Source organism: Ursus maritimus (assembly GCF_017311325.1).
Source record: "Ursus maritimus isolate PB19 chromosome X unlocalized genomic scaffold, ASM1731132v1 scaffold_X1, whole genome shotgun sequence".
In the NCBI taxonomy this organism is placed as follows: Eukaryota; Metazoa; Chordata; class Mammalia; order Carnivora; family Ursidae; genus Ursus; species Ursus maritimus.
Genome location: NW_024423319.1, coordinates 55,765,753 through 55,777,653, shown reverse-complemented (window position 1 = coordinate 55,777,653; position 11,901 = coordinate 55,765,753). Strand labels below are relative to the sequence as shown.

Genomic DNA, 11,901 nt, shown 5'->3' with positions numbered 1-11,901 from the left:
CTTGAAAGCAGCCTGGGGTGGGAGGAACACATTACCTACAGTGAAAAAGCAATTCAAATAACAGATTTCTTACCAGAAACCATGGAGGCCAGAAGGAAGTACACCTTATCATGGACTACTACTCCGTAATAAACAGGAATGTACTATTGATACATGCAACAAGTTGGGTGAACCTTAAGAAAATTATACTGAGGAAAAAAAACCTCAAAAGATTACCTATTGTTTTAAATAAAAAAAGAAAAAAATTTAAAAAGAAAAAAAAGATTACCTAATATATGATTCATTCTATATGACATTGTTAAAATGACAAAATTACTGAGATAGAAAAGAGATTATGGCTGCCAGCGATTAGGTAGCTACTGTGGGGATGGAGGGATATAGCTATGGCTATGAAAGGGCAATACAAGGGATCCTTGTGGTGATGGTCACAAGAATCTACACATGTGATAAAATCACATATGCACATTATAACAATGTCAAACTCCTGGTTTTGACATTGTACTATAATTTGGTAAAATATAACTACTGGAAGAAACTGGGTGAAGGGTACATGGGACTTCTCTGTACTATCTTTGCAAATACCTATGAATCTATAACTACAAAATAAAAAAGAACACCGATACACTTTGGCCCAATAATTCCACTCAAAGAAGGTTTTAAAAAATAATGGAATTTCACAAATATTTGTTTACTAGGCTGGCTGTTTTTTACAGGACTATGAAGTAAAAATTTTCAAAACTCTTTAATCTCAACAGCATGGGATTAAATAAAAATAGTATACCCACAATCACTGAAAATATCATAGACATGCAAAAAGATTTTTGTTGTATTAAGTCTTTTTAAAAAGCAGATTACAAAACAATATATAAAACGGTATTGCATAATTATGGAAATATATATGTATACATATATAAAATCAAGATAAAGAAACACACACAAGTGTTTATGATCTATGGGTAGAAGGATTATAGTAATTTTACTTCTTTATATCTTTTGAACTGTCAATAGTGACAGTATTATTAGTAGTGAATGTATTATTAGACTGGACACACAAAATATTTCACACAGAAAAATAAAATAAATTTATAAAAAGAAATTTACAAAAATATTCACAAACATAAAATAAATGTAATTTAGAAAACCAAAGATGAGTGTAGTTTTATTTTATATCTAAGATACTAACACAGATAAAAAGACATGGAAAAAAACAGTTAAGGTAATAGGGAAAAATAATGTAATTGTCATGGTAAAAATTTACTTAATTCACCAATCACTATAAAAGGTGGCAAACAATCAGTGAGCTACTTTTCAAACTGAAATTTAGGATTACAGCAATAAGGGACAAGTTCTCTTCACCCTCCCTGCTGGCAAACAAGCTCCCAATTCTGTTTAACTACATTTCTGACATCTTTTAATAAGTAGTAGTTCTACACTTGAAGACATAGTCATGTTTTCATTGACCATGCCAAACCAGATTAGTCTTCCGCTTCTCATAATTCATGTTAACAGTTTGAATAAAACTTAATATAAATTTACAGAATTTTTAAACATCTAGCTAATGACATCGTTGCTTCCCTCCTATGAATCTCTACAGTCCACTGTTTGTTGGTAACTCTCTTGTGGTACTTTCATATTTTGCCTCTTACGGCTACTTTTGTGTTTGTCTTATCTGTCCCACTAGATGGAGTCCTCTAAGGTCAGGCCTATGTCATACTCATCTTTACCTATCCCGAAATGTCTAGCAGAATATACTGCACACAGTTAATACTGTTTTGTTCTATTAGATGTGCGTAAGATTATGAACATTTCAAATCAGGCATGCCACCCTCTGCTTTTTTGTAATCCCTACAGTACACAGTTTAGGTCTAGGCATATTGATATCCAGTGTAACCTTACTGACTTCTACCTAGTGAAACACCTTTAAGAAATACGTTCTACAAGGCATGGTGTCTGACAGTGTTAGAGACAGAAATTCTGATACATACTGGTAAAAGAAAGTAGTACCTAACTTCAGACTCATAAAAACTAAGAGGATTTACATATGGCAGAAGTTCATAAACTGGATTAAGAATTCTAAGGAAAAGCAAAGAAGAAAACTAGCAGTAAAGAAAATGAATTTTGTGAAAGTATGTTTCTAATAAGCTTAAGTAAAATTACAGAAAGAACTGGAAAATCACAGAAATTCTTTCACTGGAGGGTTTATAAATTGTGCCTATGAAGATTTAGCCACAAAGATGATTAGAGGCAAGGGGAAGGTATAAAATGACTTACTATACGAACACAAAGTGTGTAAACAAATAGTGTGAATAGAAAAATATATGGCAAAACTATAAATAGAACCTAGACAACTTTATGAATGGCTGCCCCCATTTACTTCCTAAACAAACACACAAGACAACCAGATTCTACTGCGCTTACATGTGCCTTTCATGCATGTCATTGTTGAAGGACACAACTCAATGACCCGAACAGCAAAAGTTCCTGGTTCCTCTCCTGGTACTGTCAAAATGGAAATCTAAAAAGTGGAAACAAAATATTAGATGTAGCTGGTAGATCTCATTTTCATTCTTCTATCATTAGAGTGCAGTTAACTTTCAAATTGAGTGTCTTTTTTCAAACTCTACTGCTGTTTGAAAAAATTTAACTTACAAGCATTTAATTTAGAATAGAATTTGAAACTTGTAACACGAACATGTGTCCAAACATCGAATTTCTGCTTTATATACTTATATATCATATACATTGCATTCATGTAATTCATAGAAATAAATATTTCAGATTATCTTTAATGTTTAATTCTTCACTTATTTTCAAAGGATTCAATTATGACATTCTTTCTTTTTTTTTTAATGTTTTTTTATTACATTATGTTAGTCACCCTACAGTACATCCCTGGTTTCTGATGCAAGGTTCGATGATTCATTAGTTGCGTATAACACCCAGTGCACCATGCAATATGTGCCCTCCTTACTACCCATCACCAGTCTATCCCATTCCCCCACTGCCCTCCCCCTTGAGGCCCTCAGTTTGTTTCTCATAGTCCACAGTCTCTCATGCTTCATTCCCCCTTCTGATTACCCCCCTTTCTTTATCCCTTTCTTCCCCTACCGATTTTCCTAGTTCTTATGTTCCATAGATGAGAGAAATCATGTGACAATTGTCTTTCTCTGCTTGACTTATTTCACTTAGCATTATCTCATCCAGTGCCATCCATGTTGCAGCAAATGTTGAGAACTCGTTCTTTCTGATAGCTGAGTAATATTCCATTGTATATATGGACCACAGCTTCTTTATCCATTCGTCTGTTGAAGGGCATCTCGGTTCCTTCCACGATTTAGCTATTGTGGATAATGCTGCTATGAACATTGGGGTGCCTATGGCCCTTCTCTTCACTACGTCTGGATCTTTGGGGTAAATACCCAGTAGTGCAATGGCTGGGTCACAGGGTAGCTCAATTTTTAACTTTTTAAGGGACCTCCACACTGTTTTCCAGAGTGGCTGCACCAACCTGCATTCCCACCAACAATGTAGGAGGGATCCCCTTTCTCCACATCCTCTCCAGCAATTGCTGTTTCCTGCCTTGTTGATTTTTGCCATTCTAACTGGCGTAAGGTGGTATCTTAGTGTGGTTTTGATTTGGATTTCCCTGATGGCTAATGATTTTGAACATTTTTTCATGTGTCTGTCAGCCATATGACATTATTTCTGAATTATATACACTTTAGTATTTGAAAACAGATATTAAATCAATTTTGATTATTCATAATGGCTAAAAGCAGATACAGAGTACTAAAATTTAAAAATGTTAAAAACCCTAAAGATACTGAAATAAGCAAAGTATTTGGTCAACATATACCAAAGTACAGCTGAACATATACCAAAATGTTTCAAAATCAAAGTCTTCAAATTAATTTAAGGATTCCATTAATAAAATTAGAAACCCAGAATTTAAAGTGGAAAATTATTTTTAAGTAATGTTTATTGACATGCAGTATAGTGACATGCTATAGGCACTACTAATGTATTACATGGCTTTATACTTACAACTTTAAATGACCATCAGGTCAATGTTTCTCTATAAAACCAAAAGTTTCAATATGAATTCACAATAATCTTCAATCTGAGGAAACTATATCCTTTCATATATAAAATACTTGCCAAAAGGTAAAGTCCTATCTGTGAGCACTAAATGCCTAGATTTTGACTGGTGATGTCAAATTGACAGCCCACACAGGAAATCCCTACGAGTTCTCAAAACAGAAATTCTTCTGATAACCCTGACTGTTCTACTATCATATTCCTTGTAAGAACATTTTCAGGCTTAATATGTCTCAAAAACTGTGTTCTCCATACCCCTCTTAACTCCCTTTTGCTACTGGCTGTCCATGATACCAAATGTTGTCTTTTGAAGAGAGAGGAGCCACTAAAACATGTATCTAATGTTGTACAATAATTATCAAATGATTATGACTAAAAACATGTACATAACTGGAAAGGTATCTTAGGGACTGCACCAACATGTAAGTTCAGGCATACCACATTTTACTGCACTTCACTTTACTGCACTTTGCAAATACTACATTTTTTTTTTTTTTTATTGAGGGTTGGTGGCAACCTTGCACTGAACAAGCCTATTGGTTTTTTCCAACAGCATTTTGCTTACTTCATGTCTCTATGTCACAATTCTCACAATATTCAAACTTTTTCATTATTATATTTGTTATGATGATCTGGGATCAGTGATCTTTGATGTTACTATTGTAATCGTTTAGGGGCTCCATGAACTGTGCCCATCTAGAACAGCATTCTGACTGTTCCACCAACCAATCATTCCCCAGTCTCTACCCTCTCCTCGGGCCTCCCTATTCCCTGAGACATAGTGCTACTGAAATTAGGCAAATTAATAACCCTATAATGGCCTCTAAGTGTTCAAATGAAAGGAAGAGTCACACATCTCTCATTCTATATCAAAAGCTAGAAATAACTAAGCTTTGAGAAAGGTACATTGAAAGCTGAGATAGGCCAAAAACTAGGCCTCTTGCGCCAAACAGTTAGCCAAGTTGTAAATACAGAGCAAAAGTTCTTGAAGGAAATTAAAAGTGCTACTACTCCAGTGAACATAAGAATGGTAAGAAAGGGAAACAGCCATATTGCTGATATGGAGAAAGTTTCAGTGGTCTGGATCAAACCAGCTAAAACATTCCCTAAGCCAAAGCCTAATCCAGAGCAAAGCCCTAACTCTTTTTAATTCTATGAAGGATGAGAGAGGTGAGAAAGTTACAGAAAAGTCTGAAGCTTAGCCAAGGTTGGCTCATGAGGTTTAAGGAAAGAAGCCATCTCCATAAAGAAGTGCAAGGTGAAATAGCAAATACTGATATAGAAGCTGCAACAAGTTATCCAGAAAATGTAGCTAAGATAATTCATAAAGGTTGTTACACTAAAGTACAAATTTTCCAGGTAGATCAAACAGTCTTCTATTGAAAGAAGATGTCATCTAGGACTTTCATAGCTAGAGAGAAGTCAGGACCTGGCTTCAAAGTTTCAAAGGACAGGCTGACTCTCTTGTTAAAGGCTAATGTAGCTGGTGACTTTAAGTTGAAGACAATGCTCAATTACCATTACAATAATCCTAGGTCCTTTAAGAATTATGAACCATGGACTCCAGGAAACAAACTGAGGGTTTGGGGGGGGGGGATGGGCTAGCCCGCTGAAGGGTATTAAGGAGGGCACGTATCGCATGGAACACTGGGTGTTATATGCAAACAATGAATCATGGAACACTACCTCAAAAACTAATGAAGTACTGTATGGTGACTAACATATCATAATAAAAAAAAATAATTATGTTAAATCTACTCTCCCTGTGCTCTGTAAATGACACAACAAAGCCTGGATGACATAGCCATCACTGCTGTGCAGCCAACTGACCATGAGAAAGGTCACTCTCCAACTCCTCACAGTTATTACTGTATACCCTTCCTTGAGCTTTGACTTATTAAGCACTCTTATACCCTCATTTTCAGGAGATGACCTCACTTTGTAATTTAAAGAGTAAATGGAGGGGTGCCAGGGTGGCTCAGTTGATTAAGTGTCTGCCCTTGGCTCGGGTCCTGATCCCACGGTCCTGGGATCAAGCCCTGAGTCAGGTTCCCTGCTCTCCCTCTCCCTCTGCCCCTCCCCTGCCTCTGCTCTCTCTCTCTCTCTCTCTCAAATAAATAAATCTTTAAAAAAAAAAGAGTAAATGGATCCTATCAGATGGGAACTCCCAAACGTACGAACAGTCCTGCATTCATCCTCTTATTTCAAGGTGTCTTACATCTCATCTAAGGGCAATGCTTTTTACCTGTTCTCTGAATCCCATCCTCCCTAGCCTTCACCTGGACCTTGCTGCATTAATTGTCTTCCTTTTCCCCTGGGTATCTTCAACCTTTCCTTACCTCTCTACTAGCTCCACTGCATCAGCTGAAATATACACAAATCTTTTAAAGAAAAGCCCTCTTCACTTCTACATCTATCTTCAGGAATCACTTCCTCTTTCCTACTCTTCGCAGTTCAGCTTCTACAGAATTGTCTCTATTTTCTCTCTTCACTTTAATGCCTCCCTGTCATTCTTCAACACCCTCACAAAGCTTGTAGTTTACTGGAAGATACAGACAAGTTAACTGGCAACTATAGGACAGTGTGAGGACAGAGATGCTATCATGGTTAGCACTGTCTTCAGATCTCAGCACACTGGATGGCATGGAAAAGACACTCATTGTTTACTGAATGATTAAAGTACTTATGCTCATATGCATAGCAAACATTTGTTTTATGTATCAGAAAGCTTCTAACTTAAGGAATTTTTGGAACCTATTTTTAGCAGTACCATACAGAGAAAGTCTGAGAATCATACTAAGCAAGCTGATTTTATCAGTCACTGTGTAATATGATCAGGAGAAGGGGGCATACTTCTTGGAAATTTAAGAGTTCAGACTGAGGGGCACCTGGGTGGCTCAGTCATTAAGCGTCTGCCTTCGGCTCAGGTAATGATTCCAGGGTCCTGGGATCAAGCCCCGCATCAGGCTGCCGGCTCAGCGGGAAGCCTGCTTCTCCTGCTCCCGCTCCCCCAGCTTGTGTTCCCTCTCTCTCGCTGTCAAATAAATAAATAAAATCTTAAAAAAAAAAAAAAGTTCAGACTGAGAAAAAACCACAGGCATAAAGACATTCCTATAGAATTGGTAGTGAGGAGATGGAAGAGGTACTGAAAGGACCAATGGTGATGAGGAAACATTAGAACCAGAAATGTGTGCTGGTACTCATTCACACCAGGACTAATGGTGAGCTTAACACCACTGTTCAGGGTTGGTTACCATAAAACCTTTTCCTCCAAGAGTTTTCAATGTATTCTCTGGAGATTCTCTTTTTCTTCCCAAAACAATATATTTTCAATTTCACAGACTAGCTATCAAAAACTAGGGTGTAGTCCAATTTCCACAGAATCAAAATATTGCATAAGATGTAATTATTTGTCCTGCTGGACAGAAATCTTTAAGAAACCAAGATTATTACAGAACTGACATTATGTATTTTTTTAAAAAACGCATTAAATACCTTAGCACATATGCCTTAATACATTTTATTTCACCAATATTAATTTATACATAATACCATGTAGATTAGGTTAGCAACATTTATTAGAAAGTACAGGACTAAAATTACCTGTTGATCTGAATCCGTTTTTAGTACAGATCTATCTGTAATCAGGACTGACCTGGAGATCTGCCTGTAATGCACAAAACAGTTAATCAGTGATTCAGATTCCACAGATAAGTTTCATTTATAGTTATATAACTACCAGAAGGCATATATCAAAGATTTAAGTCATAATAAAAGAGTTGCCTCCTCAAGCCAAGTCAAGCTCTGCTTTAATCTTTTCTCGGCTCGCTGAAGGGAGGATATTGTGGGGGCGCCTGGGTGGCACAGGTAGTTAAGAGTCTGCCTTCGGCTCAGCTCATGATCTTGCATGGGGCTCCCTGCTCAGTGGGGAGTCTGCTTCTCCCTCTCCCTTTGCCCCTCCCCCCACTCATGCTTTCTCTCTCTCTCTCTCTCTCAAATAAATAAATGAAATCTTAAATTTAAAAAAAAGGAAAGGAGGATATGTGACCTGCAGATCAATCCCAGCTGACACAAAGGAGTCAAAATTAGACTGGACTCCCCTACAACCAGACTCAGTGGATATACTGCATATACCTCCGGTTTGGTACACATTTGCATCTAACTTGAAGAACACAGTTATACAGAAGTGTCAATATAATCACACAGATAAATTTTCCAATGTTTCACCTTCACTTGGACAGTGGGTGGAGGGGTGTCTTACCGGTATTGTACATGTGAGCATGTGTTCTCAGAAAAGTAACTGTCTTCCACAAGGAAATGCTTAGAGATTATTCTCTGACCAAACTGATCTATGATTGCTTTACATCTACAAAGAAGATAAACATAGCAAAAAAGTTCTCATTAATGATTACACAATTGAAAAAGAAACAATCAGTTACAATTTTTAATCTGAAACCAATTTCTTGGAAGACAAAATTTAAAACAGTATACAATTTCACATTTTGACATAAAACTGCCACTAAATTACAGAATATATATTCTTGTTGCTACTTTGAAACCTTTAAACTATAAGCATAGGATACAATTTAAATTTATTTTGAATACCATTAATAAGAATGTTAGTGTAAGTATTACAGTATAAGCATAAGCTTTCTAATGTTTAAGAATATAGAAGCTTTTCTTCTGTTTAGAAAACAGGCTTTTTTCCCCTTAACAGATCTAAGAAAAGGAGTGAAAAGTTGATTAAACATCTTGTTATATCATTCACAGTCTGTAAAAGTCACTAAAGCCTTTTTATTTTTGTTAAGTGTTGCTTTCTCTTTTGTTCAAGAATAGCCATCTGGTCACACATGTGATAATGTTTTAAACAAAAAAAAAAGAGGGATAAAGCTTCTTTTAATATGTTTCTACTTTACTTCAAAGGATGACCACAAAAAGACTTCTTTCAAGCGCTATTTCTAAATAAGGAAAACACTTATACATGGACATTATCAGGTCTCTGTCATGTGATATGTGTTGGGACAATGAATCATATAGAACCCTCCATTGACCTTCTTTCAATGTGTCTAGATAAAAGGATGAAAATTAGAATCCATCTCCTTGCAGTGCCACAAGTTATAAATGTACTTTATAGGGCTCATTATCCAAACTAATGGACTAAGGGCAACATCCTTGAAATGGACTTACCAGTACTGACAAAGCCAGTATGCAATATTTCAGGAATGATATGCAAATGGCTGCATGTTTGCCATATCTTTTTAGAATGAAAATATCACAATTTACTTTTGTCACAGCTTCTCCTTTTGGGATCAGAATTATTTTATTAGAAATACATCTGTATGTTATTCCTCATAAAATGCAAGCAAATAATTTCAAACTTATACCATATTTTAAATATACTGATATAAATTAAAATATGTTACATCACTCTAAAAATAAGCCGAATCAGAGACATTTACCAGGCATAAAGGCATTAAAAATAAAATGATGAACACCCAACACCAACAGTAAGAAGAATTCAATGTGTATTTCTTAAAGGCAGACTATGATATGTTTATTCTTGAATAAATGATATGCCACTGTTGTCAGGACAGACTGTGATATCCCATGTTAGATATATATAATATATATTTTAACCAATTAGCCACATATTAATACATGTTATATTATTATTTATGTGATTTTTTCCTATCTCACCTCCAATTCCTTTCTCTTCCCCAGTTATGTTTCTATGCATATGTCCTCACATTTCATTAAACTAGAGTTTTGGCCTTATAAAATACTTAATAGATACAAGATATTTATACCTAGATACAGTATTTTCCAAAATAATTACTTAAAAACTGAAAAGGTAAGTTACTTACTCAGTATCCTGTTTTAATACATTCACATACAATTTAAAACACAAGGTACTTTAGGCAATGGAGGAGAGAAATCTGCTGATCCATCATTAAACATTGATCCCTACTTGTCTTGGAAGCACTGACAAGCCTTTTTCTTACCTTTAAGTCAGAAACTATAGAAGTCAAGAGGGAATAAACTGGGCGGAAAAAAAGAGGGTGTTATAATCTATACCTTAATAGGGATTTGGGTTATTCAGATTTATCATTTATCAAAAACTCAGCTACTGAGTACTTAAGATTTGGGCACTTCACTGTATGTAAATTTTACATCAAAAGAAAAGGCTATAAATAAATATTAAACTCTTAATGATAGGCATGCCAAGGCACTTAGGGGAAATTGTACTAATCTCTGGAATTTACCATGAAATTCTTTAAAAAAGTGAACAGATGGCTAGAGGAATAAATATTTTGGTAGATATATGATTAAGCAAGTAATATATTAAGATGTTTATTGTAGAATCTAGGTTGTGGATACACAAATATTCATCCTGAAATTCTCTCAACACTGGTGTAGATTTGAAAATTTTCATCATAAAATGTTGGAATAAAATTGGTGGGGATGGAGGAGTGGTGTTAGCATAAATCTTAGACTGTAGTCTAAGTCTTTGCAAAAGATTCCCATTTAAATAAATCACACTATTAAAGCTGGCCCTCAAGCTAGTGGAGACCTTCTTGTTTTATAGGCTTCCAAACACTAACAGGGCTGCTTCAGTGGTAGCTATATCCTTGGTGACAGGGAGAAACTGGTTTCAGAAGCCATGGTATTAGAAAGAACTACTGGTACCACTCAAAAGGAAGGTAAGGGCGCATGAGGATTAGGGAGTTCAACTATGCAAGGTCAATATACCAATAAATGCGTCTACTTATGCTGAAGCTTCCAGATGAAATAGTGATTCTCAGAGGAGGCGGCGGAAGAGGAAGAGGAAGCAAATCAGAATCACACCTGGGGGACTTTTTCAAATTATAAGTACCCCTGGAGATTCTGATAAACTCCCAAATCCCGGGGAAGAATCACTGTCGAGCATGCCACTGCACCGTTGTAGTTTTAGGCTGTGCTAGGTAGAGAAAAGTCAAGAGCTATTGCTACCAAAAAAAAAAAAAAAAAAGTGACTTCTGCAGAAATTGATGTGATGGTCACATATGCCCAATCTGGTAGATGATGGTAACACAACTCACCTGATAGTCTCACTCTGAAGTACTAAAGCTCTAGGCCTGAGCAAGGCTGTACAAACCGAAGCATGTATTAAGTAAGGAATAAGATTTGTTTTCCCCCCGATACTTGACTTACTGTCATATATTAGGCCTAATTAGGAGAACAATGAAGAAAGGAATATTAATTTGGGACCTAGACTTAGACTTCATATTATAAAGATTAATATAAAAAATTAGATGACACTTAAGTGATGGTAAACAGTAAAATGAAATAGTACTGCCAGAGACATTAAAACACCCTTTCAGATAAACCTGAGGAAACCATGAAAGATTAATAGCATTCTGGATTTAGTCGAGGGCCTTGCTGAGCCTCATAAATAGTAAACTGAGGAGGAACATGATAGAGTTCTCAATACACAGAAACAAGGACCAGGCTGATCCTAAGAATCACTGAGGCCAGACAGAACATTTCTAGAGCTGAGTTTTCTAAATCCAAAATCACAACAGTTATTCAATTCTTGGTTCAATGACATGAGGACATATACAGCAAAATGATAAGGAAGAAAATGCTCAGCAAGATGAAAACTCTTTATCTGGAATTTGGTCCAGAAGAGAAATATAACAGGTATCCAATCACTACGATTTTCAGAATATCCCAACTAACTGTATGATAAGAAATGCAGAAATCACATGAAATAATTAAAGAAAAAACACATTAAGAAAATTAGAAGATCCCCAATCACTGAAG

The 11,901-nt window shown here is 35.8% G+C and overlaps 1 protein-coding gene across 3 annotated transcripts in view; it reads right to left on the bottom strand.

Annotated features, from left to right (window-relative positions):
* The window catches only part of CHM (CHM Rab escort protein), a 198,867-nt gene that overhangs the window by 44,760 nt on the left and 142,206 nt on the right, over positions 1 to 11,901 (bottom strand). For all 3 annotated transcript variants that reach the window (XM_040630263.1, XM_040630269.1, XM_040630272.1), the window contains 3 exons: positions 8,360 to 8,464; positions 7,702 to 7,765; positions 2,419 to 2,515 (listed from right to left, as the gene is read on the bottom strand). In XM_040630263.1, coding sequence (XP_040486197.1) covers positions 2,419 to 2,515; positions 7,702 to 7,765; positions 8,360 to 8,464 — 266 coding nt within the window. The remainder of the gene's footprint in view (positions 1 to 2,418; positions 2,516 to 7,701; positions 7,766 to 8,359; positions 8,465 to 11,901) is intronic.